The sequence below is a fragment of the Mobula birostris genome, chromosome 6 (assembly GCF_030028105.1).
Source record: "Mobula birostris isolate sMobBir1 chromosome 6, sMobBir1.hap1, whole genome shotgun sequence".
Classification (NCBI taxonomy): Eukaryota; Metazoa; Chordata; class Chondrichthyes; order Myliobatiformes; family Myliobatidae; genus Mobula; species Mobula birostris.
Genome location: NC_092375.1, coordinates 49,293,502 through 49,314,520, shown reverse-complemented (window position 1 = coordinate 49,314,520; position 21,019 = coordinate 49,293,502). Strand labels below are relative to the sequence as shown.

Here is a 21,019-nt window from a genome sequence, read left to right as displayed (position 1 = left end):
AGGGAAATGAAGTTAAGTGATAACTTTCATGTTTTTGTGGTCAGCTGAGCAGCAGCTTTACTTGAACCCACCTATGTAGGTTCTTCACTTGACCCACCCATGTTTTGAAAATCTTGCTCACTTCAATGTCGCAGATCGCGATGGACAGGAAGTTCAAGTTGGAAGTATCTCCAACGTTAGACAAAAGGACCTGTTGCAAATACTTCTATATAGAGTTTTATGGTTAATTTTTTCTAAAATGAAATCTTGCATGAAAAAATATCCTGATTTGGACAGCCTCAATTCTAAGAAACAGAAAGTGCTAACCTATGTTTGCATCACAAGGTGGCACTAGAGTTTGATTAATTGTATTTGTAATGATAGGTCTGGGATATTGAGGCTCTGCCAAATTTATATAATTACTTAAAATATGAATATTCTAATACATCTGCTATGCTCCTCTTCCATTTCAACCATTATATGAACTGAGGATCACCTCCCTTCCATAACATTTTCTTATGCTACAGCAATTTAAATGATGTTACAAATTACCACAATTCACCATTATTGAACAAATCCTGAACTGATCCAGTATTCAGAGATTTCTAATAGGAATCCTGGTCAGTAAGCGCAGTTGAGCAATCAAAAGTAGGTACTTCTAATTCTGCTAAAGTTTCATGCTAATTCTGTAAGTAAGAAAGGTTATTAACATCGGAATTTGAATAGATGGATAGCTACAATTTATGGACCAAATAGAACATGCAGATAAAACTAGTTTGCAGGGGAATGAGTACAGAATGCACAGAAATAATCTTACTAAAATACAATCTTCATGACTGAGTTACTTCTACCAGTAATGCTGGGATCTAAATACAGGCGAGTTCCTGGGATGGAAAGGTTATACTACACTGGGAAGGTAAAACAAGCTGGATCTATATTCTTGGGAGTTTAGTAGAATGAGGGAGATTTTATTGAAACATACAAGACCCTAAGGAGGGCAATGACATCTTGTGATATTTACACCAGTGGAAGAATCTCAAATAAGGGGATACAGTTACAGGATTGGGGAAAATCATTTAAAACAGAGGTGGATAGGAATTTCTTCTTGAAGAGGACCGGTGAATCTCTGGCATTCTGTAGTTGTGGAGGCTACATCACTGGAGGTATTGGTGGAGGAGTATACAGAGCTTTGCAGATTTGCATGGAAGAGTCGAGATTGGAGGCTATCAGTGAGGATTATATTGACTGAATAGCATAGTAGGCAGCCTATGCCTTCTGCTTTTTTCTGAAGGCTGAAGGCTTCCAATTTAATTAAAGCAGTTAAAATAATTTGTCTGTATTACTTATACACTGGCAAATTAAACAGATTCTGAGCATTCTTTAATTATGTCTCTTTCTGATACAGCATCATGATGAGATAGAAGTAAATTCTTTCTCTCCACAGATTACCAGTTGTAATGGCCACACAGGAGAACAAAGAACAAAAAACAGCTAATTTTGGTCAGCTTAGTGGCCAAGTACAGTTGAAAAACTATGGTAACATGTATAAACTTAAATTAGAATTTTCATTAAAAAGACTAAAGATGCTTTGTCTCTGGTAACTGATGTGAGTGATAGGTTGTTTTGTAATACTTTACCATAGGTTCATCAGTGTTTTTCTGAAACTGGACAAGTCGAACTCGTGTTACATTTTCCATGTCCATATCTCCGTTTGCACTTTCAGGTGAGTCACCATTTAAATAAGGAGAAGATGGTGGTGGTGTAACTCTTAGTGCTTCATCACTATATACTTCATGTGCCACAACATCATGAGTCTGAAGCAAGGCCTAGTTTTCAAAAGAAAATGAAGTAAGAAAATCAGTGATTGAAGACACCAAGCCAATTGTTATCAAGATCTCATCTTCTTATCCATCCTTCATCACTTCCCCCTTTTCATCCACGATGATTGCCTTCTTAATCGATGCCCTTGGGAACACATTCTGTATATGAAGGGCACTGCAAAAATGCAAGTTGTTCTGGAAATCTAATTTCCGCAATTTTAAAATAAGGAAAATGTTGCTTTGTACTTTAGTTCATTTAGAAACATAGAAACATAGAAAATAGGTGCAGGAGTAGGCCATTTGGCCCTTCGAGCCTGCATCGCCATTTATTATGATCATGGCTGATCATCCAACTCAGAACCCTGCACCAGCCTTTCCTCCATACCCTCTGATTCCCCCTAGCCACAAGGGCCATATCTAACTCCCTCTTAAATATAGCCAATGAACTGGCCTCAACTGTTTCCTGTGGCAGAAAATTCCACAGATTCACCACTCTCTGTGTGAAGAAGTTTTTCCTAATCTCAGTCCTAAAAGGCTTCGCCTTTATCCTCAAACCGTGACCCCTCGTTCTGGACTTCCCCAACATCGGGAACAATCTTCCTGCATCTAGCCTGTCCAATCCCTTTAGGATCTTATACGTTTCAATCAGATCCCCCCTCAATCTTCTAAATTCCAACGAGTACAAGCCTAGTTCATCCAGTCTTTCTTCATATGAAAGTCCTGCCATCCCAGGAATCAATCTGGTGAACCTTCTTTGTATACCCTCTATGGCAAGGATGTCTTTCCTCAGATTAGGGGACCAAAACTGCACACAATACTCCAGGTGTGGTCTCACCAAGGCCTTGTACAACTGCGGTAGTACCTCCCTGCTCCTGTTCTCGAATCCTCTTGCTATAAATGCCAGCATACCATTCGCCTTTTTCACTGCCTGCTGTACCTGCATGCCCACTTTCAATGACTGGTGTATAATGACACCCAGGTCTCGTTGCACCTCCCCTTTTCCTAATCGGCCACCATTCAGATAATAATCTGTTTTCCTATTTTTGCCACCAAAGTGGATAACTTCACATTTATCCACATTAAATTGTATCTGCCATGAATTTGCCCACTCACCCAACCTATCCAAGTCATCCTGCATCCTCTTAGCATCCTCCTCACAGCTAACACTGCCGCCCAGCTTTGTGTCATCCGCAAACTTGGAGATGCTGCATTTAATTCCCTCATCCGAGTCATTAATATATATTGTAAACAACTGGGATCCCAGCACTGAGCCTTGCGGTACCCCACTAGTCACTGCCTGCATTCTGAAAAGGTCCCGTTTATTCCCACTCTTTGCTTCCTGTCTGCTAACCAATTCTCTATCCACATCAATACCTTACCCCCAATACCGTGTGCTTTAAGTTTGCACACTCATCTCCTGTGTGGGACCTTGTCAAAAGCCTTTTGAAAATCCAAATATACCACATCCACTGGTTCTCCCTTATCCACTTTACTAGTTACATCCTCAAAAAATTCTATGAGATTCGTCAGACATGATTTTCCTTTCACAAATCCATGCTGACTTTGTCTGATGATTTCACCGCTTTCCAAATGTGCTGTTATCACATCTTTGATAACTGACTCCAGCAGTTTCCCCACCACCGACGTTAGGCTAACCGGTCTATAATTCCCCGGTTTCTTTCTCCCTCCTTTTTTAAAAAGTGGGGTTTCATTAGCCACCCTCCAATCCTCAGGAACTAGTCCAGAATCTAACGAGTTTTGAAAAATTATCACTATTGCATCCACTATTTCTTGGGCTACTTCCTTAAGCACTCTGGGATGCAGACCATCTGGCCCTGGGGATTTATCTGCCTTTAATCCCTTCAATTTACCTAACACCACTTCCCTACTAACATGTATTTCACTCAGTTCCTCCATCTCACTGGACCCTCTGTCCCCTACTATTTCTGGAAGATTATTTATGTCCTCCTTAGTGAAGACAGAACCAAAGTAATTATTCAATTGGTCTGCCATGTCCTTGCTCCCCATAACCAATTCACCTGTTTCTGTCTGTAGGGGACCTACATTTGTCTTTACCAGTCTTTTCTGTTTTACATATCTATAAAAGCTTTTACAGTCAGTTTTTATGTTCCCTGCCAGTTTTCTCTCATAATCTTTTTTTCCCCTTCCTAATTAAGCCCTTTGTCCTCCTCTGCTGAACTCCTGAATTTCTCCCAGTCCTCAGGTGAGCCACTTTTTCTGGCTAATTTGTATGCTTCTTCTTTGGAATTGATGCTATCCCTAATTTCTCTTGTCAGCCACGGGTGTACTACCTTCCCTGGTTTATTCTTTTGCCAAACTGGGATGAACAATTGTTGTAGTTCATCCATGCAATCTTTAAATGCTTGCCATTGCATATCCACCATCAATCCTTTAAGTGTCATTTGCCAGTCTATCTTAGCTAATTCACGTCTCATACCTTCAAAGTTACCCCTCTTTAAGTTCAGAACCTTTGTTTCTGAATTAACTATGTCACTCTCCATCTTAATGAAGAATTCCACCATATTATGGTCACTCTTACCCAAGGGGCCTCTCACGACAAGATTGCTAATTAACCCTTCCTCATTGCTCAAAACCCAGTCTAGAATAGCCTGCTCTCTAGTTGGTTCTTCGACATGTTGGTTCAAAAAACCATCCCGCATACATTCCAAGAAATCCTCTTCCTCAGCACCTTTACCAATTTGGTTCACCCAATCTACATGTAGATTGAAGTCACCCATTATAACTGCTGTTCCTTTATTGCACACATTTCTAATTTCCTGTTTAATACCATCTCCGACCTCACTACTACTGTTAGGTGGCCTCTACACAACTCCCACCAGCGTTTTCTGCCCCTTAGTGTTACGCAGCTCTACCCATATCGATTCCACATCCTCCCGGCTTATGTCCTTCCTTTCTATTGCTTTCTATTTGTAATATCAAATGAAAACTTACTTTAAAAAACTGGAATTGGAATGGATGTGGTGGGCTTTCTCTGCTGTACAACTCTCTAACTCTTATTTAAATGACAAATGATCTATATTCTCAACTTCAGAATTTTCATTGCATCAGTTAAATTCACCAGAAGAGATGGACCAGATATGGAGCAATTCAATGCATTTGGCTTCTGCCAAAACAGACAACTATTTAAAATTTTAATTCTGAGTTCCCAATATTGCAACAAGATGGCAAAATATAACAGAATGCTTTGCTAATAGCAAAACAAGTTGCCAACCATCGAAGCCTTCAAACTCAAGACAGTGGAATAGCTTTTCAGAAATGTAAATTTAGCAAACTACCAAGGGAGACGAACCCGATGTTTTGAGAAGTACTACAGCTTGAGTGTTCAACTTCTACCAAACTGTCATAAACATCTATCAAGATAATAGTTGATGGATGCATTCCAGCTTCTGAGAGATTTTTTAAGTTGACGAGGATATAAAGAAAGATTACAGGAAAATAACCTGGTATTAAGGCCCAGATTTAATGATGCAAATTATTGATCAAAGACTCAATGTTATTTCCTGTCTTCTTCTTGATTCTGAATCGATACACTGTGAAATATTAAGCAAATTTCTGTGGAAAGAGCATGACTGTTAGAAAAGCAGCATGGAAGCTTAAAATGCTACCAAGTTCACTTGAAAACTAATTTTGTTTCTCTACGGATTTTGTTATTACTTCGAGTCTAGGAAATCTGACAGCTAACCAGTTTATGGATTAAAAGTGTGGGGAAAATATGATTTATTTACCTTATTAAGTCAAAATGATACATTAAGCAGAGCAGCTAAAGCCAAGGGAAACTTACATTATTCAGGCTGTGCAACTCTCAAAAAACGCTGCAGAACCATGGCAATTTACCATGGAACTATATAGGCTGAAGTAAACCATAGTATATTAATATAAGTGTATTTACTGCTCCACGACATCAATTATCTGATGGAAAAAACAATTTATCATACCACCAAACACATACAGTGTGATAATTGTTATAATAAGATAACATACACAGTGTAATAGAACCCTCTGTTTCTCAGAAGAGAACATAATTTAGAACAGTTGAAGATACTGAGGGTATATATTGTAAGAAGATTCTTTGATGAAATTACACCATAAATCATAAAGTACATCAATACAATCCTAATTGCTGTCATGTCAACTAGTTTATTGAAAAAGCTGAAATTCACCTGTTTCCAACACAATTTCACACACCATGAGAAACCCAGCAACTCCTTTTGCAGAACACAGTGGAGACACACCCCTAATTATCAAATATTTTTGCTTTTATGAAAGGGCTGAATTCCTCAAAAATATGCTCACCGTTGCTTGTGAGTAAAATGGCTGTTGCAAGTGTAAAATGTACAACCTTCTGGCAGTTAACCAATTAAAATGTGCACATCTAGGGCTAGAGCAACAATCTGAAAGGAGTGATTTTTTTTTGTGAGACCAAAACAAGAAAGCAGAACTCTGGAGCTACAAAATGTGGTTGGGGCCTCCTTTTTAGATGGTCAATGAGTATCAAAGAAAATTGGTGAATAGATATAGAAACTGAGTACATATCATGCACAGCGTTATGGATACTGTTGAGGGGGATGCTCTTTTAAGGGCTAGTAGCAGTTGTCAGGTCTCTGGCACTGTCGAGTGGCTCTGAGGCTCACAGGGAAAGGGCGCAGTCAGACAGAACAACAGTGATAGGAGATTCAACAGCAAGGCAAACACACAAGAGATTCAGTGGCCACAGAAAAAGTGCCAAGGTGAAGGATGTCTCTAAATGGTTGCAGAAAACTCTTGAGGGGGTATCCAGAGGTTGTTGCATATATTGGTATAAATGACCACAGGTAGAACAATGGCTGAGGTCCTACATGGTGAGTACAGGGAGTTAGGTAAGAAATTAAAATGCAGGACCTCGATGGTGGTGACCTTGGGGTTACTACAAGTGCCACATGCTAGTGAGTCCAGGAAAAGAAAAAAATAGACTAGATTAATGTGTGGCTGAAGATCTGGTGTGTGGGGGCAGGGATTCAGGTTCTTGGATGATTGGTATCTCTTCTCAGATACAGGTGACCTGTACGAGAGGGATGGGTTGCACCGGTATTAGAAGGGGACCAATATTTTAGCAGGGACATTTGCTTTTGCCACTGAAAAGGGGTAAACCAGATTGGTGTGGTGGGCGGAGGTTTGAGAGTGAAGTCGGTGAGGAGACCAGGAGTATGTGCAGAAAATGAGTGTTACTCGAGCAATCAGGATAACCAGGATTCCAGTAAAAGGGCAGACAGGACACTGCTTTAAGTTGCAACTACTTCAACACACAGGAGTTTAACAGGTAAGGCCTATGAACTGAGGGCATGGATTGCTCTAGGAATAGAGATATAATAGCCATAACAGAAATGTGGCTGACAGCAGAGAAGGAATGGCGCTTCAGTGTTCTGTGATAATGATGCTTTGGGTATGGCAAAGGAACAGGTAAGAGTGGTGGTGAGGGGTGATGCTTCCATTTTGAAAAGGGAGGACTTGGATTTTCAGAAGTCCATTGACAAGGTGCCACACATGTGGCTGCTTAATAAGCTACGAGCCCATGGCATTACAGGAAAGATTCTAGCTTGGATAAAGAGTAACTGATTGGCAATAGGCAAAGAGTGGGAATGAAGGGAGCCTTTCTGGCTGGATGCTGATGACAAGTGGTGTTCCACAAGGGACTGTGTTGGGACCAATTCTTTTTACGTTGTATGTCAATGATTTGGATGATGGCATTGATGGCGTTGTTGCAAAGTTTGCAGATGATATGAAGTTAGGTGGAGGGGCAGGTAGTTTTGAGGAAGTAAACAGGCGACCGAAGGACTTAAGACAGATTAGGAGAATAGGCTAAGAAATGGCAGATGGAACACAGTGTTGGGAAGTGTATGGTCATGTACTTCAGTAGAAGAAATGAAAAAGTTGACTGTTTTCTAAATGGAGAGAAAATACAACAAACCGAGGCACAAAGGGACTTGGGAGTCTTTGTGCAGGATTCCCTAAAGGTTAATTTGCAGGTCAAGTCTGTGGTGAAGAAGGCAAATGCAATGTTAACGTTCATTTCAAGAGGACTAGAGTATAAAAGCAAGGATGCAATGTTGAGACTTTATACAGCACTGGTGAGGCCTCAGTTGGAGTATTGTGAGCAGGTTTGAGCCCCTTATTTTAGAAAGGATGTGCTGAAACTAGAGCGGGTTTAAAGTAGGTTCATGAAAATGATTCCAGGATTGAATGGCTTGTCATATGAAGAGCGTTTGATGGCTCTGGACCTGTATTCACTAGAATTCAGAAGAATGAGGGCTGACCCGATTGAAATTTACCGAATGGTGAAAGACTTTGATAGAGCAGATGTGGCAAGGATGTTTCCTATGGTGGGAGAGCCTAAGACCAGAGGACATAGCCTCAGAATAGAGGGGCATTCTTTTAGAACAGAAACGTGAAGGAATTTCTTTAGCCAGAGAGTGGTGAATCTGTGGAATTCTTTGCCACAGGCAGCTGTGGAGACCAAGCTTTTATGTAGACTTGAGGCAGAGGTTGACAGATTCTTGATTGGTCAGGGCATGAAGGGATACGGGGAGAAGATCGAGGCTGAGAGGAAAATTAGATAAGCCATGATGAAATGGTGGAGCAGATGACATAGGCCAAATGGCCTAATTCTGCTCCCATATCTTATGGTCTTATAACAGCAGTGCTTAGAATACTCTTGAAGGATCATTCAATGAGGATATAACTTAGAACTGGTGTGGTGTGTCCAAGTTAGTTTCTTCATGCAATGTAGAGAGGAACCTACTTGGAAAGGTTCTCCAGCAGAACTCCTCTTGGGGCCCTGTGACCACTATTTTATTAGCTTTATAATAGTTATGGAAAAAAATTAGAACTGGTTCACAGGTGTAGAAAAACAGAAGTCCTGAACTGCAGCGGGGCTAACTTTTTGGGCAGTAGACAGGATCTGGCTGAGTATATTTAAAATTTAAGGAACAAATGGCAATTGGGAAGTGTTAAGAAGTGTCACATCAAGAATTCAGGGGTAGCATGCTCCTCTTAGGGTGAAGGGAAAACATACCAAGTTCAGGAACCCTAGCTGACAAGAGATAATGAGGCTCTAGTGAGGGAAAAGAAGCAACTGTTTATAATGTTACTGCCGTTGGGTATGTATGAATCCCTTGGTGAAGATAAAGTTTTTTAAGACCAGCCTTGAGAGAAATCAGAAGGGTAGAAAAATGGGATATGAGATTGATTTGGCAGGCAGGATTAAAGATAATCCCAAGAAGTTCTTCAGATATATTAATAGTAAAAGGGTTACTAGAAAAAGACTAGGTCCTCTTCAGATCATAAGGATCACCTACATGTGGAACTGCCGGAGATGGCTGTGATTTTTAATGTCTATTTTTTCAGTGTTTAGTAAGGTGAAAATGTATTTGTTTATGTATCATGTCCTATGATGTGGCTGATCATGGTCTTTCCATGACCATGATTGTTCTTGGCAAATTTTTCTACAGAAGTGGTTTGCCATTGCCTTCTTTTGGGCAGTGTCTTTACAAGACAAGTGACCTCAGCCATTATCAATACTCTTCAGAGACTGTCTGCCTGGTGTCAGTGGTTGCTTAACCAGGTCTTGTGATATGCACCAGCTATTCACACAACCATCCACCATCTGTTCCTGTGGCTTCACATGATCCTGATCAGAGGGCTAAGCAGGTCCTACACCTTGCCCAAGGGTGACCTGCAGGCTAGCAGAGGGAGGGAGAGCCTTTCACCTCCTTTTGTTCAGATGTATTGCCAACCTTCCACTCCATGGAGAATATTATGGATACCAAAGAAGTGAGGGCAATAAGTAGTGAGGCCTTTGATTATATGCATATTATGAGGAGAGAGGTAGTTGCAGCCTTGAAGTTCATTAACGTGGGCAAATCCCCAGGGCCTGATCAAGTGCACCCTTATAGGAGGTCAGGGAAGAATTCATAGAGGCCCTTGTAGAGATATTTGCTTTGTTGTTAGCCACTGGTAAAGTTCCAGAAGACTGAAGACCAGTTAATGCAGTTCCACTGATCAAAAGTGGTAGCAAGGGAAGTACAGGCCAGTGAGTCTGACCCAAGTTGTAGGGAAGGTAGTGGAGACTATTCTGAGGGAGAAGATCTATGATCACTTGGGTAGTCAAAGCTTAATCAAGAAGAGTTGGCATGGTTGTGCGTGTGGGCAGTCATGTCTCAATAATTTTTTGGAGTTTGTGGAAGAGGTATCTAAGGTAATGCAAAGGCTGTTGTCTATAGGGACCTTACTAAGTCCTTTGATAAGGTCTCACATAGCAGGGTGTTCCAGTAGGTTAGGCCAGATGTGATTCGGTGGGGGAGGGGGGGGGATGAGAGAGATGGATTCAGAATAAGCTCCATGATAAGAAGCACAGAGTTATGGTTTGAAGGTCGTTTCTTCTACTGGAGGCCTATAATAAGCTGGTGCTTTGGGGGTCAGGGTTGTAACTCTATTATTCATTATTTATGTAAACGATTTGGATAAAAATGTATGTAGCACAATCAACAAGTTTGCTGATGATACTAGAGAGTCTTGTTGATAGTGAAGCAGGTTATAATGATATGCAAAGGGATCTAGAGCAATTAAGGTTAGGGTTAGTTCTTCCCATCATTATACACACAATGGTATGGGGCTAGGGCCCACATTAATTCCACTTCCAGTATTCTTGCTGAAAAAGCATGCACACAATAGGTCCAAGTTAATTAAAATGAGGAACATTGCCACTATAGGAACAGCGTTATACATAAATGCAAATTTGTCAATCTCTAAAGTTGATAAACCTTTGCCTGACAGAATAAATATTGGTATATTCCTTGTTGGTTTTCTCCTTAATTCCCTGTTACACAATTATTGACCTTGTACACACAATAAGCTGATGTGGCATAGTACTCCCATTGATTGGCAACTTTGCCATTTTGAAAAATGTAGCTCAATTGTTATCTGACCCATTTTGTCCTGAAGAAATGGATTCTAGATTTTAGACAGCAAGTTGTTCAAAGTGAGAACCACGCCCCCCACTCTCAATCTATTAGAACTTTGCAAAATCTGTAAAGAATTTTATAAAACTGCTATTAGTAAAGAGCTTGTCCAGGTACTAGAGCTAATCCTTTTTTGCTCTCATGGACAAAACACAATATTAAATGGATGGAGGAGTTTATTTGGATCAATGATTCGTGCTATACCACCAAAATTTGTAGTCCACCAACATGCTATGTTTTGCAAAAGAACATCCTTCACAATGAAAGCATTATTCTCTCACTCTAATGCTGAACCTGGTGCCAGAAAAATAAGATGAGCAAGATACAAATTCATGAATTTTGGAAGTGCATTCTTGCTGATTAAAGCACTACCCCCCCATTTCACAATGATTCATGATATTTAGCACCCAATCATTCAAAAGAGCTAGAACTCCTCTCATGTTGCAGCCTCAGGGAATGTAAAAGTTAAAGTCAAAATCTAAGTCAAGTTGATTGTCATATGCACCAGTTCAATGAAGAGCTATTTGCAGCAGCATTAAAGGAACATAGCTTGCTGGCTACTTGCACCAGCATGAGTAATAGTTTAGTAATCTAAAAGTCAACAAAATCGACAAAAAGATTGCTTTCACAGGTTTCAAAGAATGTTCTCAAGGTGATTGTTCTTCAGTATTCTTCCTATTCAGTGTATCTGGATTGGTAATTTTAGAAGGCTGGACTCATTACTGCCTATTGATATTAGGTTCACTGACCTAAAATCACCTGCTTTATCTTTCACTTTGCTAATTTGCAAAAAATATTAAATTAGCAACATCCTGGAAAAACAACCACACCGAAAAATTTATGAATATAGACAACAAGTAGTTTCAGTATTATTTACAAAATTGCCTTTCTAAATTTTAAACATCAAGATATACAGTATGCTTTTCTCATTTTAATTTTAGCTTATTGATTGTCTAACTGCTCCAACTACTTAGGATCATAAGAGTCACACAGCTGTATAGCACAGAAACAAGTCCTTTAGGCTCAGCTGACTCATGCTGACCATAACGCTGTATTGCCTTCTTTACTCCCATCTACTTATGCGGCCACACTCAAGGAGTTATGGACATGCACCCAAAGATCACTCTGTGCATCAATGCTCTCAAAGGTCCTACCATCTGTATCTTTCTCCCTTATATCTGATCTCATATTTGTTCAGACTAAACTCAATCTGATTAACAAACCAGGAAACAGAGTTCAAACAAGCCTTGCTGTACATATTACATTTTTTTGTGACAGTAAGCACTTTGTTTATTCCAAAATCACATCACAGCATCACTGCTCCTTAACTGGAAGAAGACATTTTGGGATATTGATTGTCATATAACGTCTGAATTGTTTAAACAACAGCTATCAGGCTTCTATAAACAGACTTCCTTGAAAATGAGAATCAAAATTTAACTGAGAATACTTGTTTTCCCTTTAAAATGCTTAAGAAAGCAAAAAAGATCCGACTTACCTGGTTAAAAACTCACCAATTTTTTAAATAACCAAGTACTATAATTTACATAGTAATTTAGGCAATGTTCAGTGCCAATTATGCTTCCTTTGTTTGAAGTGTGATAACAGAACAATTCACATACCATAAAATGAGGCCTTGTTAGAATACATTTCAGTTCTTTTGCATCATTATTTTCTGGATAGCACGAAATCTCTTCCAACACCTACAAGATTCAACAAAAAAACTGTAAGTACCTGTAGACCATAATTTGGAAAATTAAGATATGTCATTATTTGAAATTGTGAACCAAAATGGGGAAATAGAAGGGATAACTTCATTTTTAACATTAATGAAAACTATTAGAGTGATCCAAATAATTTTTATGACAGTTTGGGTTTGAGGTGGATTTTTCTGCTGTGCATCCACTTGTCCTTCCGATGGCCATACACTGCGAAATAATTTTAGGCCTGGAGTGTCAAATGGAGAAACAAACCTTAAAAAGGACTTCCTTTCCATTCATTTAAACTCAACTTCAATCCAATATTTGGCTTGTTTATATCTAGAGACAGTTCTTCTGATGCTGTCATGCAAAACCAGTGCTGTACAGCCTGTACGTATATTATTTGCATTGGCAGGGATTCACATCAGTCATTCTTGGCTAAAGGTTGTATTATTTGCATTTTTATATTATGGAATGAGAAAACATCTAGAAGGACGGCTTTCTTAAATATTTCCAAAGTATACCTTCTTATTGTAATAATTTCCACTACAGCAAGGATGGCATAATTTTTATCCTTTCCTACACAAGCCAACAGATGTAATCAACTATGTTACCAGTTTGTTGCAACCACCCAAGTCTAAAATTAAAGAGCATATGAAGTATCCCACACGACATTTCCATTCTTTGTTGTTTTAGTGCAACCTGAGTAATACTGCATATACAGCATGAAAACGGGTCCTTCAATGCAACAAGTCCACCATGACCACCCAACACTCATATTTACACAGATCCTATCATCATCCATTTCAATCTTCCTATAGTCTATCAACTCTGTCCTACCTCTACCACAACCTTCATACTAAGGCAAATTAAAATGTTTAGTTAAGCTACCAATACACATTTTTTTTGGATTATGGTAGAAATCTGAGGATTTAGAGAAAACCCACACAATCACAGGGTGAACGTGCAAACTCCATGCAGATAGTACTGGGAGGTCAGGATCAAACACAGGTCACTGGAGCTGTGAGAAATTAGATCATCTAGCTGTACCACTGTGTGCCCATAAAGCAGGTTCTAGAATGATAGAAAAATAAAGGCGTGCTGCCTTTTTTTAAAAAAAACTTCCTGTGTATTATGAATAGATTTTAAGAACATATTCTTTTGATGATTGGTTGTGCTTATATAGTCAAAATGGATATCATAGATTCACAGAGTTATACAAGCACAGGAATACAGGAATAAGCCTTTCAGGCCAACTCGTCTGTGCAAAAATGAATTGTCTACCTGCACTTGTCCCAGTTAGTCATAGAGTGCTACTCCACAAAAACAGGCCTTTTAGCCCATTCAGTCCATCTCGAACTGTTATTCTGCCTAGTCCCATCAACCCACAGCTCTCCATATCCCATCCATCCATCTATCTAAACTTCTCTTAAATGTTGAAACTGAACCCGCATCCACCACTTTTACTGGCAGCTCATTCCATACTTGCAACACCCTCTGAGTGAACAAATAGATCCCCTTTCACTCTTAACCTATGACTAGTCCCACCCAGTCTCAGTAAAAAAAAGCCTGAACTGCACACAGTACTCTCAATTTGGCTTCACCAATGTCTTAAACAATTTCAACATCCCAACTGCTGTACTCAATAGTTGGATTTATGGAGGCCAATGTGTGAAAAGTTCTCTTTACAACCCTAGAACTGTAACTATATAACCATATAACAATTACAGCACGGAAACAGGCCATCTCGGCCCTTCTAGTCCGTGCCGAATGTAGTCCTAGATCCCTCTGTTCCACTGCACTGCTTAGTGCCCTACTGTTCATTGTGCAAGTTCCACCATGGTTTGCCCTCCTAAAGTGTAATACCTCATACTTGTCTGCTCTAGATTTCATCTGCCATGATTCAGTTCTGCTGCAAGCGTTAATAGCCTTCCTCGTTGTGCACTGTACCCTCAGTCTTGGTGTCATTTGTAAATCTGCTAATCCAGTTCACCACGTTATCATCCAGATCATTGATATAGATGACACACAACAATAGATACAGTGATGTTTCTTGCAGCACACCATTTATCACGGGCCTCCAGTCAGAAAGACAACCATCTATAACTACTCTCTGGTTACTCCTGCAAAGCCATTTTCTTTCTTTCTTTTTAAATCTTTTTATTGAATAAGTATACAAAAAGGTAAGCCATATAGGCACTAATACACTGTTAGAATATAATAAAATTACAGGAGATACTAATACAAAAAAAAATACAAACAATGTAATTTAAACATAACGTACCAAGGTAACATAATAGTATACTAATTTTTATATATATATCAATAGAGAAAAGGAAAAAAAAACCCCAAAAAAACCCACCGTGCAACTAACTAAAAGCAAAGCAAAGCAATGGGCTAACTTGAAACCAAACAGAGTTAAAAAACTTAAAATCACGTCCTCAATCCCAACCTCCATTAAAAACAGTAAAAAAAACAAGAAGGGTATATATTACATTAAATGAAAATATTGAATAAAAGATCTCCAGGTCTGTTCAAATTTAAATGAAGAGTCATAAAGATTGCTTCTAATTTTCTCCAAATTCAAGCATAATATCGTCTGAGAAAACCAAAAAAAGGTAGTTGGAGCATTAAGCTCTTTCCAATGTTGTAAGATACATCTTTTAGCCATTAAAGTAAGAAATGCAATCATTCTACGGGCTGAAGGAGAAAGATTACTGGAAATTTTAGGTAGTCCAAAGATAGCAGTAATAGGGTGAGGAGAGATATCTATATTCAATACCTTGGAAATAATATTAAAAATGTCTCTCCAAAAAGTTTCCAGAGTAGGACAAGACCAAAACATATGAGTTAAAGAGGCTATCTGCCCCGGACATCTATCACAAAAAGGATTAATATGAGAATAAAAGCGAGCTAATTTATCTTTGGACATATGTGCTCTATGAACAACTTTAAATTGAATTAGGGAATGTTTAGCACAGATAGAGGAAGTATTGACTAATTGTAAAATTTGCCCCCAGTCATCCACGGAAATAATAGATCCTAATTCTTGTTCCCAATCTAACCTAATCTTATCAAATGGAGCTTTCCTAAGTTTCATAATAATATTATAAATAATAGCCGATGCACCTTTCTGACATGGATTAAGGTTAATTATAGTACCTCAAATGTATGTAGGAGGAAGCATTGGAAAGGAAGAAAGTATAGTACTTAGGAAATTTCTAACTTGTAGATATCTAAAAAAATGTATTCTTGATAAATTATATTTATTAGATAATTGTTCAAAAGACATAAGGGAACCATCTAAAAATAAATCCAAAAACCGTGAAATACCCTTAGTCTTCCAAATTTGAAAAGCACGATCCGTAAAAGAGGGAGGAAAAAATATGTTACCTAAAATAGGAATCGCTAGCCCAAATTGGTTAAGATCAAAAAATTTTCTAAATTGAAACCAAATACGTAAGGTATATTTAACTGTCGGGTTAGACACCTGTTTAAGGCGTTTCAAATCAAAAGGAAGAGAGGAACCTAAAATAGAGCTAAGTGTATAGCCCTGAACAGATTGTAATTCCAATGCTACCCATTTAGGAATGGATAGTATATCCTGGTCAAGTAACCAAAATTTCATATGTCGAATATTAATTGCCCAATAATAAAATCTAAAGTTAGGTAATGCTAAGCCTCCATCTCTCTTAGCTTTCTGTAAATGTATTTTACCCAGTCTCGGGTTTTTATTTTGCCAAATAAATGAAGAAATTTTGGAGTCAACTTTATCAAAAAAAGATTTTGGAACAAAAATTGGTAATGCCTGAAATATATATAAAAATTTTGGCAAAAAAAACATCTTAACTGCATTAATACGACCAATCAAAGTTAAATATAAAGGAAACCATTTAGATGAAAGTTGAATAATATGGTCAATTAAGGGTAAAAAGTTAATCTTAAATAAATCTTTGTATTTACAAGTAATTTTAATCCCAAGATATGAAAAATAATTATTAATCAATTTAAATGGAAAGTTATGATATAAGGGAAATTGTTTATTAATCGGGAAAATTTCACTCTTACTAAGATTTAATTTATAACCTGAAAAAAGACCAAATTGTGCTAATAGCTCTAAAACAGCAGGGATGGATTTTTGGGGATTAGAAATATATAAAAGTAAGTCATCAGCATAGAGTGATATTTTATGGGACTTTAAGCCCCGAGTTATCCCAGTAATATTTGGAGATGCTCGAATGGCAATTGCAAGAGGTTCTAATGCAATATCAAATAATAAAGGACTAAGAGGACACCCTTGTCGAGTACCTCGAAAAAGAGGGAAAAAAGGTGAGCTTAGAGAGTTAGTACAGACCGAGGCCACAGGAGAATGATATAACAATTTAATCCAGGAAATAAATTTCGAGCTAAAATTAAACATTTCAAGCACCTTAAATAAATAAGGCCATTCTACTCTATCAAAAGCTTTCTCAGCATCTAAAGAGATAACACACTCAGGAACATTTTGTGAGGGAGTATAAACAATATTTAACAGTGTGCGAATATTATAAAAAGAGTAACGGCCTTTAATAAAACCCGTCTGGTCTTCCGAAATAATAAAAGGAAGTACTTTTTCTAATCTATTTGCTAATAACTTAGAAAAAACTTTAGAATCAACATTTAATAAAGATATTGGTCTATAAGATGCACCGTGAGCAGGATCTTTATCCTTCTTTAATATTAGAGAGATTGATGCTCTATTGAAAGATTCAGGAAGTTTACCAAGTTTTAATGAAGCCTCAAAAACCCTACAGAGCCAAGGGATTAATGAAGGTGTGAAACATTTATAAAATTCTATGGTACACCCATCAGGGCCAGGAGCTTTCCCCAAATTCATAGAGAAAATAACATTCTTAATCTCATCCGTGGTAATGGGAGTATCTAACATAGAAGACATATCCTGTGAAATCTCAGGGAAGTCTAGATTATCTAAAAAATTATTCATATATTTAGAATCTCGAGGAGACTCTGATTGATATAAAGAAGAATAAAAATCACAGGAAGTTTGATTAATCCCCACATGGTCAAGTATCAGTCGGTCATTTTGGTTATAAATCTGATTAATTTGAGATTTAGCATAATTAGACTTCAGTTGATTAGCCAACAGTTTGCCAATTTTGTCACTGTGTACATAAAATTCACTTCTTGTTTTCTTTAATTGGTTTACAATCGAGGATGAAAGTAATAAACTGTGTTCCATTTGAAGTTCGGTTCTTTGTTTATATAACTCCTCAGAAGGAGCTATAACATATTTCTTATCAATTTCCTTAATCTTGTCCACAATTACCAACTCCTCCTGCTTTAGCTTCTTCCTCAAAGCAGCAGAATACGAGATAATCTGACCACGAATATAAACTTTAAAAGTATCCCAAAGAATGTTCACAGAAATATCCTCTGTATAGTTAATTGTAAAAAAAAGATCAATCTGTTCATTCATAAAGTTAACAAAGTCCGAGTCCTGAAGCAACAACGAATTAAAACACCATTGTCTATTATTTTGTGTATTGGCCTGAATTTTAATAGAAAGCTTAAGTGGAGCATGATCCGAAATGGTTATAGAGTCATAATCACATTTAATCACTGAAGAAATAAGATGAGAATCAATAAAGAAATAATCAATTCTTGAATAGGAATGGTGAACATGTGAAAAAAAAGAAAAATCTTTTTCCTGAGGATGCAAAAAACGCCAAATGTCCGTCGACCCAGAATCAGAGAGGAATGAATTAATCAAAGTTGCAGATTTATTAGGTAAGGTCCGTAGAGGAGCCGAACGGTCCAAAGCTGGAGATAAACAGGTATTCAGATCTCCGCCCCAGATCAATGAAAACTCATTCAAATTCGGGAACTGATTGAATAATGATTTATAAAATTCCGGACAGTCCATATTAGGAGCATAAACATTAACCAAAACTACCTTTTTATTAAATAGTAGACCACTAACCAATAGAAATCTACCATTCGGATCAGAAATAATATGTTGTATAAAAGTAACTGAGGAGTCTATAAAAATAGAGACACCTTGAATCTTAGCATTGGAGTTCGAATGAAACTGTTTATCCTTCCAGAATTTAAAAAAACGTAGTCTATCCCCCCTCCGCACATGGGTCTCTTGTAAAAATAAAATTTGTGCTTTAAGTCTCCAGAACACTTTAAAAACTTTTTTCCTTTTAATAGGATGATTAAGACCATTAGTATTCCAGGAGACAAAATTAATAATAGACTCCATAAACCCCAAAGTCAACCCGCATCAAGGAGGATTGACGATAGGCTCGACCCACGAACCCGGAAAGGGAACAGAACAAATAAGAGATACCGGGAAGAAGAACGCAACCAATACTTCAATAATGTACATAGCCCAAGAAGAAAAAAACTAAAATGTGAAGCCCCTCCCACCACCTCCCACCCCATGACCCCAAGGCTAAATCTAACGCAGACCAGCCCGAAAGAAGCAAGCACTAAAACTACCCCCATGACTTCCGGTATACGCTCCCTAAAAGAAGTGTAAATATAAAAAAAGATCAGCTAATTATAAAACAGTAAGAGAATAAGAAAAGGTAACTCAATTAAAACAAACACATAATATAACAGAGTAAAAGCCAGAAAATATAAAAAAAACGCAACAAACCCCAGACCCTATAAGTAAACAAAACAAAAAAAAAAATGAGATTATTAACATAAACTAGTTATGAAAACCTACAAAACAAAGTAGATTTAAAAAAATTACAAAATTTAAGGCCACAAAGGAAATACGTAAAATGACGGTGAGGGAATAACCACCCAGAATCCCCTGGGAAAAAGAAAGGAATGACGCAGTTAAAAAGAAAGTTTAGCAACCATATTAAATAATCAAAAATAAACTTTTCTGCCCATATAGGACAAAAAAAAATTAAGACTGACAAATTCACAACCTCCGCTCAACGGAGATAGTTAAAAATTACAATTAAGATGTTGAAGGTGAAAATTGATCCAGATAACTCTGGGCATCCGAAGGAGATCCAAACAAAAAACGGAGGGCTCCATCCGACGTACGAATCCTTAGACGTGCAGGGTAAAGCAGCGCTGGTTTTAAATCCATCTTGTAGAGTTCCGACATCACAGATCTGTAACGAACCCGTTGATCCTGGATTGGTTTACTGAAATCCTCCACGAATCGGAACTTAAGATCCAGAAAATCAATGTAACCTTTAGATCGAACGAAACAGTTTCTCCTTGTCTTGAAAGTAATGAAAACGTAAAATGACATGTCGAGGTTTATCTAACTTAGACGAGTATGATGGAACTCTGTGAACGCGATCCAGTAACGGTGGTTGGTCAGGAAATACAGTAGGAAATGCACCTTTTAAAAGTTGAGAAAAATACTTCATAGGGTTATCAGATTCAACAGCTTCACGCACCCCAATCATTCGAAGATTCTGCCGTCGCATTCTGGATTCTAAGTCAGAGTTTTTAAAGGTCAGAAAGTCGAGTTTCTTCTTCATTACATTAATTGTTTCTTCGATTTTCTCCATCTTGAGCTCACTTTGTTGCGTGGATTTTTGAAGATCAGATATAGCCAACTGATGTTCCGTAATAGATATTTGTATCTTCTCAATTGAATCAGCAATTTTCTGGAAACTAATTGAAATTTCCTCACTAATCAGCTCCGTAATAGAGGTTGCAATTTCCCCTTGAATTAGCTCCGATATAGCTTTCAAAGTCACCGGTGGTTCAGTTGGAGGGAAATCGGTACCTTTCGGTCTACCCAGAGGTTTGCCGTCCTTCCCGTTTTTTCCATTCTTAGACATAGCAGACCTTAAACGCATCCGATTATCAAAGAGCCCAATTTGTTTCAAATTATTGTAAAAGTCGATGCCTTAATGGTTAATTAAAATATAGCTGATCATAAGAAGAAAAACTCAGAGGTAATGGAGCGAGTCAAGAACGCAACTTCACTCCATGAGCGCTACCGGAAGTCTCTCCAAAGCCATTTTCAAATCCAATTTGCTACTCACCCTGAGTGCCAAGCGATCTCTGATCTCCGGAATGACAACTTGGGAGAAATGGCAATTCCAGACTAAACTTGAATCAGCGAAGGATGCTCGACAGCTGTGGCAGGGGTTGAATGCTATCACCTCTTACAAGGTGAAATCAAGTGACATAGGTGACAGCTGTCATTTGTGTCCAGATGACTGAATGCCTACTATGCTGAATTTGACTGTCAAAACATGGAGGAACAGGTACAAACACCCATGGCCCCTGATGATCCTGTGATTTCAGTCACTGAGGCTGACATGAAAGAATCCTTCAGGAGGGTGAACCCACAGAAAGCATCCATCCTAGATGGGTACCTGGCCAAGCACTAAAGACCTGTGCTGATCAACTGGCCGGAGTGTTCACTGCAATCTTTAACCTCTCACTTTGGCAGGCTGATGTACCCAGCTGCTTTAAGTTTACTGGTGGCTAAGAA

At 38.2% G+C, this 21,019-nt stretch overlaps 1 protein-coding gene across 5 annotated transcripts in view; it reads right to left on the bottom strand.

Moving 5' to 3' along the window:
• Positions 1–21,019, bottom strand: part of caska (calcium/calmodulin-dependent serine protein kinase a) — a 410,842-nt gene that overhangs the window by 58,990 nt on the left and 330,833 nt on the right. For all 5 annotated transcript variants that reach the window (XM_072260443.1, XM_072260444.1, XM_072260445.1 and 2 more), the window contains 2 exons: positions 12,457–12,537; positions 1,617–1,805 (listed from right to left, as the gene is read on the bottom strand). In XM_072260443.1, coding sequence (XP_072116544.1) covers positions 1,617–1,805; positions 12,457–12,537 — 270 coding nt within the window. The remainder of the gene's footprint in view (positions 1–1,616; positions 1,806–12,456; positions 12,538–21,019) is intronic.